The sequence below is a fragment of the Lepisosteus platostomus genome, chromosome 6 (assembly GCF_059453375.1).
Source record: "Lepisosteus platostomus isolate fLepPlt1 chromosome 6, fLepPlt1.hap1, whole genome shotgun sequence".
Taxonomy (NCBI): domain Eukaryota; kingdom Metazoa; phylum Chordata; class Actinopteri; order Semionotiformes; family Lepisosteidae; genus Lepisosteus; species Lepisosteus platostomus.
In genome coordinates, this window is record NC_142616.1 from 56,038,208 (window position 1) to 56,058,050 (window position 19,843).

General features: G+C 38.6%; 1 protein-coding gene across 2 annotated transcripts in view; it reads left to right on the forward strand.

Annotated features, from left to right (window-relative positions):
* Positions 1–19,843, forward strand: part of LOC148661931 (semaphorin-3F-like) — a 106,697-nt gene that overhangs the window by 58,594 nt on the left and 28,260 nt on the right. Inside the window, exons 3-7 of one of the 2 annotated variants that reach the window (XM_088636434.1) lie at positions 6,869–7,029; positions 7,395–7,457; positions 10,788–10,907; positions 13,284–13,370; positions 17,788–17,881. In XM_088636434.1, the coding sequence (XP_088492560.1) occupies positions 6,869–7,029; positions 7,395–7,457; positions 10,788–10,907; positions 13,284–13,370; positions 17,788–17,881 (525 nt within the window). The remainder of the gene's footprint in view (positions 1–6,868; positions 7,030–7,394; positions 7,458–10,787; positions 10,908–13,283; positions 13,371–17,787; positions 17,882–19,843) is intronic. The other variant, XM_088636435.1, reaches the window with a different exon arrangement.

Consider the following 19,843-nt stretch of genomic DNA (forward strand, 5'->3'; position numbering starts at 1 on the left):
AAACCTCCCCAGTTCAAGCCCAAGATGAGAAGGACATCAAAGTCTGTCCTGTCTTACGCAAGCCATGGGTACCTGTTGATTTACGAAGTCCCCTTAGGAGAAAGAGAAAGGGTGAACCTGAAGCTATGCAATTGGATATCCATCTATGTCCTCATGAATTCTCTCCCAGTCCTGCCTGAGCGGCCCTCTGCCTGTTGTCTCTGGATTATCTCCCTGCTGTTTGAAGAATTGTTTTTTTTTCTGTCTGAATTTTGCTTGCTGTGGTTTAACCATCTCTCAAAAGCTCTATATCTGCAGAGACGAGCAGAGCTGTGTAGTGTGTTGCTTTGGTCTTTGGTCTGCTAAAACAAAGATGGTAAATATCTTGTCGGACATTGGTTTGAGAACGTCTTTCAAGTGAAAAAAAGTTAAGCATGTTGTGACCCGTTTATCTCCTTTTGACTGTGTAAATTGACATCGGAATCTTAGCCTGCTGACTGAAATGTATTTACTAGTATTGATTCGATGTAGCTGACTTGTAAACCATGCTTGTTGTGCAAGTCTATAGGTGTAAATAATAGAAAATATGAGACAAGAAAAAGTCTTTATCCCCTCTCTCCCCTGCTCCTACCTCTAACTTTAGGTTAATGTAGTCTATCAATTGCTTACTTGCTTTTCTCTACTTGTGTCCCAAACACACTTCCAACTCGATTACATGCAAGAACATGCTCAACTGTGTGTTTGGCAGCAGCGATGCTTTTAATTCACCCCTTTGAAAACCAGATATATATCCTTCATTGTATCACAAAAAGTGAAATCAGGAATAAAGTGCAAAATGAAGTTATGAGCCAATTTTGTATTAGTTTGAAACTTAGCTGAAAAGATTTCTATGATCCCATAATGAGCTTCATTTACTATAAGGATTTGCCTGGAAATGTAAATGTGGGTAGGGCTATGTGTATTGAAAAATATTTCTTGTAAGAGAATCCTCATTTTTAACTCGCTAATCTTTCCAAAGATCCAGTACTTAACGAGAAATTATAAAATGTTCATCTCTAGAATAATACACTGAGAACCACAAGGGTGGATTATGATCATTTCCACTTGTATACTTCTTATTGATGTAATTGGGATTTTTTTTAAGTTTTAGTTTAATATTACCTTAACGTGTATTTAAAACACGAATTTCTTTAAATTGTTTCCCCTTTAACATTTACAATGTTTTTTTATTTGACCTTCACATTTGTATAGGTGCTCAGCCGATCAGTCCTTGCTACAGTCTCAGCATGGGCAAAACACTTTGTCTGTGCATTAGTGAGACTGGATAAACATAATGAAATCCATTCAGCTTATACATACCCAGCTCTGATTAGTTGTGCACAATGGTGTGCAGCCCACAGTTGTTGATGCAAGGTGTAAATTACCTGGACTCCTCTGTGAAATGAATAGAACTGCAGGGAGCAGAGGGTGAGAACATACAGGTAATTATACCCTTCTTGCTGGGAAGGAGAGTTACTTGGAGCTTCAAGGCAAATTGCTGCACAATTTGTCATAGCTGCATATCCTACATTCTAGGGATGGATGAAGCAGTAAGCCACCCTTTACATTTCAGCAACATGGAGAGTATTGCAAGGATAAGGGTTCAGCAGTGGCTCTTGGCTGTACAGTTCAGCATAGTGTACTTACAAAGGAACAGTTTGTTCTGGAGCAAGCAAGATACAAAAAACACAAATGTATAGCAACAAAGGAGAGGCAGAGCAAGACCAATACTGGATTGCTTGAGTGATAGGCAATGGTCATTTTAGAACAGAATGACTGGTTGTGTTTTTTTCTCAATTTTTTTTTTATAATTGATTGGAAGGCAGTTAATTTGGAAATCCACCTGTCAAAACTCCTGGCTTGGCCTTTTTTAGGAAATGTGAAAGCAATTACTCTGGATTCTGTTCATTCTAATATGCAGAAGGAACAATGTGCCGTGGAGAGTGGAGTTATTAATGCTTATTGCACAGGGATGATGGCAGTATCTTGCTGCCGTGACCTTGAGTCTGCACCTCTGTACTGCGATACTTATTGGTACAATGCAGAGCCTGTACAGTGGACAAATATGTAGTCATTACCTGTATGTCACACTTGAACAGGGGAGCAATACGAAACATCCTATGCAGTACTTTATGAAGATACTGTTATTACTCAGAACCTTTGAGTTTGAGTATGGAAGGCCTAGTTTTTTAAGAAAGTAGAACAGGGAAGTGGCGATTATCAGACGTTTTCTACCTTGTGTATTCAAATTCTTTTGTGAGCTGGAGAAGTTTAATAAGGGCAATGGGTGATCAGTCTAATGGAATGCTGATCGGTGGAGCCAGTGTCAGATGTTTTGCAAGAAATGCAGTTAGAAAGGGGACAGTGTGTTGGCTTTGGCACAGAATAAAGTATCCTGTAGATGGCTTCTTTTTCCAAGCCTGTCAGCGCCCGCACCTGTGCCCTTGCTCAGGTTACGAGGCAGCGGACAGTATGGCAGCCATCCTGGTGAGAGCAGGCTGAACAAGTGCCAGCCTGCGTTTGGGAAAGCTGGGTCATGAGCAGAACACGTCTCAGTGCTTCAGAGATACCCTGCTTTGGGAGGATTAAGGTTTCCTCTTTCGTTTCTTGGAGAGTCTTTGGCTTACGGGGGATTTATTGCGCTGATTTGTTTGAAACTCCCCGAGCACTTGAACTCACAAACCTCCAAATCTTCAGCACTGCTGCCTGCAGGGTCTGGCAGCCAGTTCAAATGCTTATGTCAGTCAGTGCCTGCTCAGCAAATGACATTCATTGTTGTGCTTCAGCCCATATAATCTAAATTACTTCATACACTAACCATTTCTGATTGTTATATACAATTAGTGTTTTGAGCATCATTCAAATATCGCATTCAAGTTAACAAGTCTGCACAAAGGATGTGTGATGTATCTATAAGTGGATTGTGCTCCTTTTCATGCTATTCAAAGCTAAAGAAAATATGGAAAGGCAAATTTAAATGAATTGTTTTATTTTTACTTAAGTAATTTTAGCTATCAGTGTTTTAGAATCCAATTGCTTTGGAAAACTGGCATTAAGCTCCAAAGGCATTTCTGTTAGGTAGAACACGATAGCCAAGATGAAATTTACGTTTAAATCAAAGCATAGTGGATCATTGCAAGGAATCTATAATGTTTTTAAATGGATGAGATAAAAAATGTCATTATTGAACCTAATCTCAGTCCTTAAACAAGCATTCTTACTAAACCAACGTCAAGTCCTTAATCTGACTGGGTGAAAGACGGGAAGAAGTGACCTGTTGCAGTAACTTCTTTGCTACATCTTCTGCAGCGGCTGCTAAGGTTCTAGTGCTGCACTGAGGCTCAGGAGGGGTGAGCGCTGTGATCGAGACAGCAGGCTCGATTGTCTGAACTCATTAGACTGGAAAACAAACAGGACTGTGATTAGACTGCCTGTTGGGAATACAGACCTCCAGTAGGGATCACCTTACCATCCTCTGCCAATGCCCACCTTGAGAGCCAGTGTGGATCGAGTTGCTCTTCATAAGCAACACTGAGTTTCACTTTTCCCTTTAATAGAGCTATTTCCATGCCACTGGGGCAAAGTCTTCAGAACAATGCCTGCTTTTAAAGAACTTTGGACCCCCCAACTTGAGACAGCAAAATTCCAATGGGAAATAATAATGGTCTTGAATGGATCTGTTGCCAGTTGATTCCATAATGGGATTTGAATGTGGTGTTTTTCCTTTTCTTGGTTCCTAAATGTGTTGGACCTGGAGAGCAGCAGCAATAATAATAATAAGAGATAAGAGTCCAGGTGAAGGCAGCACAGTCTCAAAGTGAAGCAGTACTCCTGGATTCTTTTCTCAATTTCTGTTGTCAATGAGGTCATCCCAGTTTGGGCTTCGTATTCTTCGTAATCTTTGTATTGCACAATGCAGACTTAGTTGAATTGTTATTATAATATTGAATTGAAGCATAGAAGAACATACATCAGGCAGTCATTTGTGGAACAGTGTGTGTATCGTACCTAATTGCTGTAATAGCCCCAACCATTTTTTGTATTTATTTTTTCAATTAATTCATTTCAATATTGGTGGAGTCTCAGTCCTTTTGAGACTTGCAGCTTGTTTCCACAGGTGGCTGGCCACAGAAACAGGCTATCACATTACACAGCTTCAGTTGTGTAATGTATCAACATTTAATATACACAGTGCAAATGTTTGAATCTTGTGAAAAGGGAAGATAATAGACGGTAGCTGACAGGCTTCGACCTTTTTTCAGGCCAGGCAGTAGGAAGTTCCTGTTCTTTTGTATAACAAATCCTAATGAATTTTGTTTGCAGTATTCTTTTTTTGAGGAGTTTGGGTATATTGTTGTAGTGGTTGCATGGATATAGTGTTAAACACAAGCAACATTAGTTTTGCTAGTTGTAGATGTGGATCAGTTGCATTTTGCAAAGTATACAAGTAGGGTTTTGCATAAGTAAGATGCTCTGTGTTGAGTCAACTGGTTGTTAATTGGAATAGTGCATCATGAAAATCGCTGATGCCTCATGAAGGAAGATCTGTCAGTGGTTAAAGAGCTTGAATAGCACTGTCTTTCTATAGAAGAAAAAGTAAAACAGTGCCATTTTCTAGCTTAGCCATGAGATTTGTATGCTTTTGAGTGAGTTATGTGAGTTTCTTTTCTCATAAATTTCTCAATCCCTTTTCCTTTTTCTCTGTAAGAAAAAATATGCTGATGTACGTATAACACATGGTGTGAATTGAGTATCACCCACATGTTACTAACATGAATAATTGTAGATTTCAAAGAGAAGTTTCACATGTTTACCATTGTGTAAGTGCGTTGTGCTAAGTTTTAAAAGTTACAATGTCCTCACACTTTTACCATGCATCAGCTATTTGATCCTGACCCTGATTTTCCAGTGTAAACACGATTCCTTTATGCTTCTCAGTTCTTGTTTTTTTTGCTGAGCTATCTTGGCATTGCATGGAAAACACATCATAATGCTACAGTATCCAACATATGAATAATGTTTATCTTCAAATATTATATTCTGCCAAAAGTCTCTTTGTGAAAAAGGATAAAGATTCTGTTACTATTTGGAAATGTGTATTCCTAAATTTTGAGAAAACTTTTACAGAAATACTTACAACAGCCTGCAGTTTAACAAAGTTTTGTTATTCTTTATACAATTCTTTAGGGATAGACTCTTGTAATCGGAAATACTGTATGGTTGTATTATGAAAATATAACACAGTAATTTAATTTGTGTTTAAAAAAGTAATTTAGCAAGAATAAAATTAGACTACTTTTCATTTGATTGTTTTTACTCTAAATATAGCTCACAAACCATCAAAGTGACTAATCAAAGAAAATGATATGCAATTACACTTAATTTGTACCCAATACTTATTAGTAATTATTGGTACAATGAATGTATGATTGATTTGACGGAGGAAAAATAATATTTTTAGAATAAAAAAATAATGCTGGCCTTCTTTGTCAATTAGCTTGTAGTTTTTGTCTGGTTAAGGGGAATTTTAGAAATTGAACGGGTCAAGTCAGTATTCTTTGTACAGGTTTTTCTTGCAGTATGTTTGCTTATCTGTATAGGCGCCCCATGAAGAAACGTTTAATAAGAGTTAAAAAAAGGTTTGTGAGGTACTGTACTTGCCTGGCAATAACACGAGACAGTGGACTTTTGTGACGTGAAGTGGAAGAGTCTCAGACAGTCAAATTTGTTCTCCTCTCCAGATTGAAAGACAGTTGACTTTTAGCCCTTAAACTGTCAGTCTTTTCCATGACATAGGCTTCATCCAGTTGTGTTTTTCTTCAGAGGTAAGACTTAAAGCTGAGCTGGGCCCACCCAACAGATGGCCACAATGAGCTTTTATTTAAAGACAAACAGACACTGATAAGTTATTGACAGGCTGATGGAAGAGAAGCTCAGGTCCGGCAGCTTTCGCTCGCGTCTGGCCTCTGGAATTCAGCGTATGTCTGTAACCTTTTTAATGAAAGCCATTCCAACAGCGACCCATCACCAGCCATTTATACTCTAGGGCCTGTGATTGTAGTGGTGAGGAGGGGTTCACTTTTTCCAGCTTCATCTGTAAAGAAAACACACCCTGGGCAGGGACATATGTTTTATCTTTGAGACCACAATCACTAATAGGCCTCAGTCACAAATATTTGATCAAGAATTGAATAATATTCAGAATAAAACTGATCTCAGAATAAAGCTTCGAACAGTCAAGTAACCAAAGACTTGGAAATATGCCCTCTAGTTCACTTAAATGCTACAAAATACTCGACTGGGTTCTCTTGGTCAAGAGTCTTTTTAAAGTTTTTTTTTTGGTTGACCTTTCTCTAACAAAATGTTGAATGGCTGAAGTTTTTTTCAGAGCCAAAAAGAGTGCTTTGTTTCATTGTAGAGTCTTGAGTGATTGTATGTGTATTTGAGTACCTTTGTGCTATCATTTATCAGCCTTATTATACGAGTGGTGTTTGCACATTGGGAGGTGATCTACTGAATGCCACTGAACTGACAATAAAATCTCAAGCTACCTGCAAAGCAGCATATGCAGTATATGGAGAAGTCCTCTGTCATTGGAGTTGACATTACCAATCATTCATGATAGTCTATTTAGTATAACCTAACTCTGCAATAATGGCATATGTTTAACATGTGGGGCTGTAAAAGATAAAGATTAAGGTTTTTTTTTGCCTTTTGGTCTGCGAATAACATTTCAGAAGCAGAGATGTCACATATAGAGAATTATTTGTGGGATAAAGCACCTTAGCTTGAGGAAAACATGGACAGAATCTCTCCTTTGACCCTTTTTTCCCCCATTTGCTTTTGACAGAGCTGAAATCCACTGGCACTGCTCATCATTTCTCCTTCTTGTTGAATACTACGGATTACCGGATCCTCCGAATGGATGAAGACCATGACCGGATGTATGTTGGGAGCAAGGATTACATCCTTTCACTGGACCTACATGACATTAACAAGGAGCCTTTAATAGTAAGAGACTTTTGCTACAGATGTCATTCATTCGTGTCTATGCAAAATTATCCTATCCACAGGTTATTGACTGTTAAATACTTTTTTTACCTGAAAAATATTTAGAGTTTTGAATAGTGTTATTAATATGGTCTGTTGTGAAAAATCCTTTCTTTACATCCGACATCCCCCTAGACAATTTTGTGAATGCACTGCATGGCTGTTTCTTTCAAAACTGTCTTCAACAATTAGCCAAGAAGATGTGCAGGCAGATTAAAGTAGCATGTGGATACAGAATTAACTGCACTTTGTACTTCTGTGGAATAACTTTGAATGTACTTTGTTGGTTGTTGGTGACTCAAAACTTGCTTTTTTTTTTTTTACAGATCCACTGGCCAGTATCTTCACAGAGAAAGAATGAGTGTGTTCTATCTGGGAAAGACACAAATGTAGGTTTGACTTTTGGAAACATTTTTGATGAAGTGGTTTGTATTATGTAAGGGGAAGCTCACTGTGATTTAGCAACAGCCCTTAATATTACAGGTATCACACTTAGCCAGACTTGATAGTAGAAAAAAATAACTGAGATCTTAACTCATTCTAATCAATATTAGTTTTGCTAATTTCTGTTAACTCTGAAAACCTACTGTATATGCTGGTAAGTCGTGGTACCAACATTACACTGGGTATTAACACATTTGTTTGGAAATCTATGAAATCATGGCAGTATATATGTATAGGTGTGCACACACATTCACTAAAATTTATCTTTGTATATTTGTGCCACAGGCAGGTCCTCTTAATTTGATATGAAAAGCTAGCACTCCCCAAAAACCATCCCCTAGAAGAGCAAATTTCCTTTAAAATAGAAAACTAAAGAAATGAGAACAACACTGAAACAGATGACAGATGGAATTTGTGTGCTTCATACTGCTGTTGATCTCCTTATTGCAGTTCTCCATTAAAATAGTTTTAATAAATTGTGTGAACTGCATTGATTACTAACCTAGCTAAGTACACATCCTACCATGTCTGGGTGTAGTGTTAGTATGTGCCTGTAGACATGTTCAATATTTATATTTTTTAAATGGGAAAGCAAGGGGCTTTTTTATATGTACAGCCGCTGGGCAGTGTGTACTTGCTGAGTACTATAAAGGCCATGAAGCTCAATGTGAATGAAACCTGAAAATAAACAGCAGAAGAGATCTTGTAGACCAATTCCAATAACAACAGTTATGATGGAGAAGGGATTAAGAAAACAGCAGTTGTTGAAATGGCCTGTTCAGCTCCAGGGCAGAGAATGTGCTTTGTGTGTCACCACTGCCATTGCTGACCATGTTTCCCTGCCTATCTCCACTTCCATCCAGCTTCTATTTATTTTCTGACTTGAACACAGATGAATTAAAAAAAAAACTTTTTAAGATGTTATAAAAACACTGACCTGTGCTCCTTTTGAGACGAGGGTTGTGCTAATTTATATACTCAGCTTGGTTTCTTCAGACTCCTTACCCTCTCAGTGGCTCAGACAGCATGTCCTTCTCTTTTTTTATTTTTTGCTGTTTTTTGCTGTGGCTGGGCATAGCAGCACACGTTCATCTGCTGAGATTTTTCTCTTCCATTTGCTCATTGAAAGGCTTTGGTTAATTTAATCTTTCTGCCCCTGCGATGGACTGGCATCTTGTTCAGGGTATATCTTGCCTTGCGCTTGTTGGATAGGCTTCATCTCCCCAGAAACCCCATATTGGATCTTTCTGTGCATTTTCACTTGTCTTTTTATTATTTAATGCATCACATATAGCTGTCCATTTGTTAGTGTGATCTTAAAGATCACATTGTTCACTACAGGCTTTCTTGAAAAGATGTCTTTTTGTCATTATCAATTTTCTACATCATTGTGACCACCCTATGACAATCGCATATTAAGAGAAGGATTAAACAGGTCTGCTTTAAGAATGTTTGCTTAAGGAGGAATTCATATGTTCTCTAAGGTTGCTGGGGTTCTGTAATGCCAGACTTGTTCCGGACAATCCCACACCACCTTTAAACACACACAAAAATAATAATCACTCTTCAGGGAACAAAAACATGACCCCTATGACCTGCAGAAAGAGAAGAAAAAGGAAAAAAAACATCCTTACGCAGATTACCTCTAGGTAAGACATGACAAAAAGGAATGTGATGCCATAATTTAGCAGAGCAATTGAGAGGCAGAATCGTTTGTACGTTTTTCATAAAGTAGCCGTAACTTTTAAGCAAATACCTTTTTACAGAAATACCACCATTGAAAGCTTCCATCTGGCTCAAAGGTTTGTGTATTCAATTAAAATCATGGGTAGAAACCAGAGCATATTTGAATTACTAAACATTTCATTTATCTCCCTGGGAGAGAGAGAATTTGTCGTTAATAACTGGTGTCTCCTGCTGACATGAGGATAGTTTGCCAGTATTTGTATGGCAGGCATGTTCATTTGCATGTGCTTGGCTTTCTGGTACAGTTTTGCTTTAGTTTAGATTATAGTGCTCCTACAGATTGTTGTGTAAAAAGACAGGTCCTTTACTCATGCTATTTTCAGATCATTAGCATGACTTTCACCTTGAATTCACCAAACAACACTGTCTGTGCCACTTATCACTGCTGTAATTTCAGTATTACAGTTTTAACCTTCCATGAATTAAAACTATTTGAAACTATTAAGAATAATTCCATTAATTAAGAATTAAGAGGTCATTGTACAAGGATTTAAATGAAAAAACTGCTTTTTTATTGTTGGTGTGTGAACGCACACTATATCTATTTTAATTCTGTGATTGAGGTAAACAGCGAAAGCTCATCACTCAGGCCTGGAACAATGCAAAGGTTAAGCCAAAAGAGTTGTGGTAACCATGGCAATGTGTAAGCAGGCTCCCTTTGGGGAATTATGATGATTCAAAAATTAGCAATTCATAAAGGACAGCTTCTTTCTAGAAGGTCCATAAATTAGTAAATGAGGTGATGGCAGTATTGCAAGGAATGGCTGTAGGACCTCTGTGGTAATCTAATCTGTAAAGGACTTTCACTAAATAACAAAGAAATGGACCAGAATATTACTGCTATCAACAACTTCTTTTTACTAATTCACATTATTCACAAATTTCTCTGAGCTGCCCAAAGAAAATCTACAAACACCTATTGCATCAGTATGAAAAAACACCAAATTCTGAATTAAATGTCAATCAACTATATGCATGCTGAGCAACAGAAGAGTCACTGTGAGGTTACTTGTTGATATAATTAGAGTGCAGGTTTTTATTACCACATGAAAGACAGCACATTCCCCTACAGAGAGCTGTATGTGGCTACCATAGGGAGCCAAATTATATTATTGTGGTATGCATAGCAATAAAGGCGTTTTGAATCTGAATTGTGGATCTTAGGGGGACTTTAGGAAGTCCAACAGCCTGAATTTGGTGCTTGGCCCCCTACCAATGTTTATGAAAATTCAGAAAATTTTAAACTGCTTCAAGATGTATTTTCTTCTTGGACTGAAAGCATACACCCAATGTGAAGTCTACTGAGATAGTCTGATGGTGTATTTCTGGCTCTTCATGTGTTTGGTGGGCCTCGCTCTGGAAGAAACTTGGTAATACGGCACTTTTTAGCTAAGAGTTTAATTTAATAACTGAAGAGAAACTATTTTTAGAGTTCGGTTATATTTATTATATTTCCAGTCTTCATTGATTCAATTTTTCAATTTTATTTTTTTCTTTTTAACAACTATAATCCTCATTTCTATTTCTAGGGTGAATGTGGGAACTTTATCCGTCTACTTGAACCATGGAATCGTACCCACTTGTACGTCTGTGGGACTGGAGCCTACAATCCTGTCTGTACCTACGTTAACAGAGGACGCAAGCCACAGGTAACCAATTCCAGTCTGGACTGAAGCCAAGACGGGCTTGTTGCTCAAGGTTTCTTTCATAGCATCTTCTCAGGGTTTTCATAGGTGAGGATATCAGGTAATTGGTCTAATTCATCAAGAAGAGGAATTCATCCCCCAAGAATTCTTTTATCTTCATCTTCTTTAAGATGAGAAAGAATCTTCCTTTTTTGTTGTTTTCATGTTCCTTGTCTCATGTATCAGCCATCACTCATCTCGGTGCTTTTCAAGTCAAAGTCTTTCACATATAAGGAGGGGGGATCAACTCCATGTACCAGTGAAGTGCGGCAGTCATTCTGTGTGATTCAACTGACCAGATGGAGAAGTTAAACATTTTTTTACCATTTGAATCAAATGTGAAATTTGCAGACTGAAGTGGGACTTAGTCAGGCTTGGATTAGAAATTCTGGAGCAGAGCGAAGAGCACCAACTACTGGTCTACTGACATCACTTTATTCTCCTGGTTTTCCTTAGAGGTCTCCCATCTCAGTACGGACCAGGTCCAGCCTTGCCTAGCATCTGAACAGATCAATCTAAAAGGTTTTAATGGTGCTGTTTTGATATTCATTTGTTATTTTTTTAATTTCTTTATTACTGATTTCCAAAAAAGTGTACAGTATACTTAATGCTTTCATAGATGTACTCCTCATCCTTGCAGGTAGGTTCGAAAGCAAGCATATGCTGGTGGTGGCATTCAATGTTGCATTGATTCTTAATAAAGCCAAGAGACAGGACTAATAGCTTCACAGTGTCAGAGTGACCCCTACTGATGAGGTTTGCAAAAGCAAAGCGAAGTAGTCCTAAACTAGCTACTGACCAACACCTGAATTGGGCATGTATTAATCCTTAACTTCTCCTCGGAAACTAAACAAATCGCTTCTGTTAGTGTGCACGCTGTGGAAATTGGATGATACTGAAATGCCTTCAACTGGAAAGCAGATGAACTGGGTCATTTGGAGAAGGAAACAAATCTTTTTCCCTTTTTTTTTGCCCTGGCAGTACATGGTGAGAGGTTCATCAGTGAAGCCTCTGAAAGTTCATCATTAACAAACTGGTCTCCCTTCCATCAACAACCTTGTTATTCCCCTACATAGCCCCCCCCCCCCCCCAGCCTGTGAGCCAAGCCATGGCAGCTGCTGTCCCTAGCGCCCTGTTACTCCTCGGCCTGTTTAGTCTCATAGTTTAATTGTGGGGCTTGAATTTCCACATCCGAGCCAGCTAATCCACTTTGGGTGTATTCCCTTTTTTGCAGCCCCCCCCCACACACACACACTTCTTTTAATTTTTTAAATCCCTCACTTGATTTTTAATAATAGTTAAGGGGATTTTAAAAAAATAATTAGCTACAGGTCATTTGTTGAGAATTGCTCCCCTTGTCCTTGTTGAGAGGTTGACGTAAGGACTCAGATGCATTCTGCACTCCATTCTTATGTTTATGCTTCTACTGCTCCTCCTAGGTTTCCAACATATTCACATGAAAACCACACAGGGAACATGTGGCCCAAGCAGAAAAAGCATGTGCAGTCTACATTGACTTCAATAATTTTATTTCACTGGGAAACCGTTTCTTAAGGACTGTTTAGTGAAATGTAGTTCTCTCTTGATCTTGCTTACCAAGCAACCTGTACTGTATTCAAAATGCAGCTAAGAAACTCTTACAGCTTAAAAGTAGCTATCCCAGTAGTAGAGATAAGGAATTTAGTTTCATTCTCATTATTACAATCAATCTTCTAATTTGAATTGTTTTTCTTTTACTGTGTACATTTAACGTTTAACACAGATATACATATTAGCCTTTCACTTTACTGATGCAGCTCTTGATAATCATTTATTATATAGATATAATTATATCATTTATTAAATATAGGTATAAAGCCTACAAGCTGCTTTTTTTCATCATTAAACCACAGAATGAAATAACAACATTCCAACTTTACCAGCTGCTATGTCTTCTGCTACAGACACTGCGGGACAGATTGCAAGTATTTACAGTAGTTTCTTCTCGATATTTTAGGCCTTGAGATTTCTACTGGCACGACGTTCTTCTTTGTTCTCCCTTCCCATTGAGTAACACTATAGACAGAAAATGTCCAAGTTCTGTCTTTCACTTTCCACAGTTTCAGAACTCCACTTGATGAGACACTTTACTGTATATTTCTTCCTCGTGTTTTCTGTGACAGAAAATGACTCCTCCTCCTTCCCAGTCGCTTAGTCGCTTGGACGTCGTGGTAAACTGTTGCTCACATCTTTCTCCGGAGCAGTGGGGGCCTCCACGGCCGATGGTTTTCCCAGAAGCGCCACCAAGACAATTAGCCGCTGGCGGTTAACCCCTCCCTGTGTCGTGTCTTCTGTTTTTAGGCCCCCTTAAACCTGCAGATGCCCCAGCCAGGAGGGAGGGCCAGTCGAGCAGCAGACTTCACTACGGCAGAGCCAATGGAACATAAGGTGGGGCATGGGCTTGGGTCACGTGCCCATCCTGTGCATGGGCATCCTGCCTGCCCCCGAGCCCTACCCATCATGGGCTGGGAGTCGGGGTGCCATCCCACACTGGGTCAGATCCAGCACGCTCTCTGCGGGGGGGTGCATGTCTCTGCCACTTAACATTTACTTTATTTTTATTTTTACGGCCTCCCTGAGGGCGATGAATGCCCTCGATGATATTTATGGTGAAATCACCACTTTTTTTTTCCTTCAGCTAAGCATGCCTCTTCTCTCACCTTTTTTTTCCCCTCTCTTTCAAATCCAAAGTTTAATTTTTTGGCCATTCTTTTGCTCAGTCTATCATATGCCCTCAGTCACTCTTTATCTCAAACCTTTCACAAGAAGTGGGCTTCAGAGCTGAAGATTGACTGCTGCTTGCCCAGATGGAGGAAACCCTGCATGCCTTAAGACTTTATTCTCTCCAGTGTGAATGCTGTGTGTATTCAGAACAGAGCAGTTGGCTTTTCTTATTAGTTTCACAGATTGTGAAAAAAAGCCACTTTACATTGGTTCACAACCTATTACAGGTGCTGTATCTTATAAAGTGTTCACATGAATCAGTCTACCTACCCTGCCTGTTACCGTTCTAGTTCAAATTGTGTATTTCATTGTCAAATGTATCAAAATCAGCAAATGAAATTTTTTACTGCAAACAATTTGCTTTGCATAAATCCCTTCTTTTTGATGCATGTTCTGGCTTGAATAATCTCAGAAGATGCAGAATCTATTTAAAAGTAGATGCAGGAATATATTAGTTACAAATCAGAGGAGGCCATTTGGCCCATACAAATCATCAGTTACTCGTAACTAACTGATCCGAAGATCTCATCTGTTTTTTGGCAATATGGCTGGGTAGCTTTGTTCCAGACACCCACAGCCTTTTCCTCTCAGTTTAAATGCACTTCCCTGTAGTTTCCATTTGTGTCATCAAGTTCGTATTTCACTGTGGATCCCACAAAAGTCCATTCAGCTGACTTTGTCACTACTCTTAAAAATGTATTCTGTCCTGACTGTTTTAAAAGATCTTCATGTTGAGTATTTCATTTAGGTTTCCTTATAGGCTTCTATGTTACGTATAGGCATTGACACAGTCTGTCAATGTACTGTACAGTAGGTTAATCATCTGAGGCCTTGAGTATATCTGGTTGTTCTTCTCTGGACTGATTGCAGAGCAGCAGTATTTTATATGGCATCTGAATCGGCGTATAACATTGCAAATGATTTCTTACTAGTGTATTGCACAATTTTGACACTACATCCCTAGGTTTGAATTCTTCACTTTTAGCCACATATCCTTATACCATATGCTCTTTTTTGTGTCTCCACATCTGTGCAATGCTGCAGTAGCTTGGTAAACAATGTACCTTTTACACTCTACTTTGTGGACCTTTCTTGACTTGTGTTTAGAAGAATTTATCTTCAGAACGCCAAACATATCTCCATAACAAATGTTGAGGTTAAAGAAACATGTTTTATGGTTTCATGTTACTGTCATCACTAACATCCTAAGCATGATGGAAAAGCCTATTCCTCTGCTTTAGTTAAGCTGGTTGTCTGTCCCTACTGATAATCAATAACTATTTACGAATACTGGAGTCTGAATCTTCCATCTTATTGTTGTCTTTCAGTCATTCGTGTCCACACCCTCAATAATGTTTGCTAATTCTTAGCTATGCATGGAGCTTCTGTTTGCACAGTTACTGTTTAACCTGCCTCTGCAGTCTTTTGTTAACCCTAAGTAAAGAGTAGGCTTCTATGGTCAGCAGCTAACTGACTGAAATACCAGAAATGCTGTTCTGACCATGACCATTATTTCAGCATTTAAGGGCTACAACTGTTCTTTGGTGCTGAACAATATTTATCCATTCACAATCCAAGTTGATTTTAGCTGTTTTTTTTCTGTTCTTCTTGGTGACCCCTAGACTACAATTGTAGGTTTCATTGGAAAAACACATTTTTGTTTGCAGGGAAATTAGGCCCTCAAGGCATCACCTTCCATTTAATTACCATGAAGGACTATTGCTGGGTCATCCTACAGAATCCTCACAGTCCTCTGAGTTAAATACGAAACAAGAAAACCTTTTTAACTGTTTACAGATCTACATCAGGCATTGTATTTCTGAGTTTTTGATTTATCTGGAAACTGTGTGGCACCCAGCCCTTGATACCAAATTTACTGGCCATTATATAATGACATTTCTGATAATAGGCCAAGTGGAACCTTTGAGGTGTTAAAGGGGAGATGCAGTCCCTATTTCGCTTGCGCGAATTGCAACGTGAAGTGGCCCTTCCTGCTCACTAGTCACTATAATGATTAATGTAATGCGATGTATAACCGAATAAGTAAAGGTTCTGTAGCAGACATTTCACCACAGAACAGCAGAAAAGTTCCAAAGTGATCTGCAAGCAGAAATAACCTGCAAGTTGTATTGTATTTTTGGCAAACCATCTCAAAGTCAAGAGCAATATTTCTGTTGGAGTAAAAGAGATGTATTAACGAGCCTGCTTGTTTACAATGTAATAGGGCCACTTCAAATTACTGGAAGTTTGGTTGCACAGGTATGGTAATGCACATAACTGGAAATTTTTTGTATTTTGTAATGTAAGTTGGGAGATTTTACACGTTACAGTACGTGTACATTATACTTTCATTGTGGTTTGAAATGCACTCATCAATGCCGATTCTTTCTGATCCTGAAATATAAAAATAGTGTTAAAGTTCCCCCCTTAAAATGCCTTGGTTCCAATTACAGATTTCATTCACAGCACTGAATAAGCTTTTATTTTTAATGTAAATATGAAAAAAAGATTATATTTTTATCAAGAGTTGATGTGATGGGAAAAGAACATTAGTGATGACCACCATGTGAAGTTTGAGTACAGGGTAGAGTGCCCCCATAATTATGGGATTACAAGTTCTTGCCATGAAACCCTTGTTAAATTGTATTCAGTCTTTTCTTTAACAACTGAAAAGGTTTTATATTTGCCAACTCAGTGTTTATTGGAATACAATGGTAAAATACAAAAAAAAACTATTAAGAATCAGTGTATTTAAAAGTGAATCCTTCTTTACTTAGCATAGTTAAGAAGATATTTACAGTAAGTAAGTTATAAAATTGGGTAACCAAGAAACCAAGGACTGACTTTGGCCAGATCTGTCCTATAAAATGGTCAATACCTTTGAATTCGAATTCGAATGACCTCCGAAAAAGATTAGTTAATGCTTATCACTATGGAGAGGGCTAAAAAAAACATTTGTTACTTGTTACTTATTAAATTTTGGGGACCATCCGCTGCCAAACAGATGACAAATGGAAAATATTCAAGATCATAATGACTCTGCACATTGCCTGTCATCCTGCAAAGAATTCCTGGAAAATCATCCAGGACGTCCCTTAGAACCCCAGAGTGAAATCGAAGGATTCACATGCCTCTCTCGCTTCAGCTAATGTCAGTGTTCACGCCTCATTCATCAGGAAAAGACTGAATAGGAATGGTTTTCATGGGAGGATAGCAAGGAAGAAACCACTGCTCTCTAAAAAGGTTATTGTCTCCCATCACACAGTCACTAAAGAGCACCTGGACAATCCACAAGACTACTGGAAGAATGTTCTCTGGACAAGTTAAAAGTTGATCTTTTTGGTCGCAATGAGTAATAGAATTCTTTGTATATATAACCTTCTATATAAACAAGGTTTTATATGAAACACTAGTAGAAAATGTCACAGCAAAATGATTACAAGATAGAGTTTGTTTAGTTATGTGCAAAAGAAACGTTTCTAAACAGCACAGAAAGTTCATTCAGTTTGTTGTAAGCAAGGACGGAGGTTTCAAAGGTCAATAGGCCCAGAGTAGGCATTTAAATTAAAACTATAGGACCAAGTCAAAGCTTTAGGTATTTCCCCTATTTGATTGAGTGAAACGTATTGCTTTCCCCAAGTAAGCAGTTTTACAGAATACATGAAGCTTCAGCAAGACTTTGCTGTTTATTATTGTGTCTTTGCTTGACTTGTTGTGGATCAGCAAATCAGCAATGAACTCACAAAACTTGTCACTTTGGATGACTGTTTCTGCTGCTAGTCCTAATCTGTGTGTTAGTGATGCAACATCTAAAAACTATCAGACAAAGGCAAAGAGCATGACGAACTGGCCACTTCAGACTTGATAAGCTCTGCTGCGTCCAGCTAAGTCCAGAAGTCCTGTGCATTTAATACACAGAAACTGGGGTTCTTACAAAATCTCCCAACAAGCAGCTCTCCATAAACAGTCTCTTTAAAAGCTTAAGGAGTTCCTAATATTGCCATAAAACCAAATCAATAATGTTTGCCTAATGTATACTGTTTAAGTATTTATAGATTGTAGTCTGTGTTCTTCTTTCCAGGAATACATCTTCCGCCTGGAGCCAGGCAAAGTGGATTCAGGGAAAGGGAAATGTTCATATGACCCTAAACTCAACAGTGTGTCTGCTTTGATCAGTGAGTATTCCCTGTCTGGGATGGTTCTTTCAAACAATTATAAAGAAATCACATTTTATGAAAAGAGAATTCTATTTCAGACATTAATTTTAGGTCCCTAAGGAGTGCTGTAATAGCTCCTTCCCAGTCTCCATCATGCCAGTTGTGTACTCTCAGTTCTTACTGTAGACTCCTAAATGGAGCACTGCTAAAACATTGTGGTGTTTCGGGCAAAACAGACAACTTGGAAAATTGATTTTACATTTTTTCCCACGGGATATATTAATACAGAATTTTTATCATACTTTTCTCATGAAGTTATGTCTTAATTTATCTATATTGGTCTAGAAATAAATGAAAAGGGATAGAAATGGCCTTTAGAATGTGTCCTTTGAGAAAAATACAGTTCAAATGTAGCCACTTCAGATCCTGCTATTTAAAATAGATGCGATGAAGGAATTTGCACAAAAGCATGATCTTACAGCATAACACAGGCATTTCAAAAATATTTTTTTAACTCTGCCCTGTTCTCTGCAAAATGGCCTACATGATCAGTATTCTTTATTACTGCTTTCTGGTCTTCCTTGTTTATCTCCACAGTACTTTAACACATAAGAAGGCAAAGCTTTTTAAAAAATATATTCAGTTTTCAACAACTGGGAAGGCTAACTGTAGCTGATGCATTTATCAGTCCATCTTACTTCTTGAATATGAAAAGGCTAGATTGTCAGATTTGTACCCTTCTCCCTTCCCACATGAATACTGTCCCAACTGAACAGACTGGAACAAATGACCGTGATTTAAAAAAATTTGCTCTCCGTCTGTTTTAATCGGATTCAACGCTGGGATTAGGTACAGAGTTCTTGAGGGGCACAACATGGGCACGCATTGGAAACAAAGTTCTGTGAATGATTACACATGTTGCTCCCCAGCTTGCTGCCTCCTCCCCTTTTCATCTTTGCACCTCAAATCGCCATTTTCATGGCTAGCTGTCTGGCAAGAGGACAAGGATGGTCAAGTGTTTCAAAATGGCAGGAGAATGCAAAGAATTTGGTTTCATCTTTAAAGACTGCAGTTCTTATTCCTTACTGTTTCCTCACCACAAATGGCACCACTCCCTTCACTGCCATGCTGAGACACCTGCTCATAGATGCTGAGCTGAGGCAGCTGCTAGTTAACCTCCTCCAGGCAGCTCCTGCTGCTTAACAAGGCTGAGTCTTGGCCTCCCCTTGACCACTTAAGCCACCTTGCCCTGCACATTACAGTGTGCTGTTCCATCTGACCAAGCCAACTGTTCTATACATTCTCTGGATCTGCTTGGCTGAACCTCTGACAGTTTACAACTGTAGGTTATTTCTTAAGAGACATGGAGCTACACAGCTCAGTATAGACATAGCCAACACACATGCCTGCTTCTGCAGTTTAATGATCTCAGACCCCTAAAGGGCTCTGACATGGCATGGATACCTTACTATATTAGATCACTGAACGCTAGTGTAGCAGTTACGTCAGTCCTATTCCCTGATCAGTATCATCCTTTGAAATTGCATTTATTTACTTCTGTGTAAATCTGTGTCATGAATACATGTTTACTTAAAATGCTTAGATTTAAAACATTCTTCATTAAAGAATTAAATTAAATAACTCAGGATATAGCATAATTGGGAAAAAACAACAACAACTGCAGTAATGTGAAGGAGACAAATTCAAGACCACATGTATCCAGACAGAGCCCATTTAGGTTCTCCTAACTGCTAACATTTCTCCTAAATGGAGATTCTCTGCATGAATGATGCACCACAGGGGTTTACTAGCATCTGAAACGCAGCCATTTAATTCAATCCTTCCCATGTGGGCCCAAGTGCTAAAGAAGTAACTGACACAGAAATCCCAGTGATGACACACTGAAACTATTCAGTTGAGTCCGGGGAGTGTGACACAGCGATGGACAGGGCACCTGTGTTTGGCGATGGCCTTCAATGT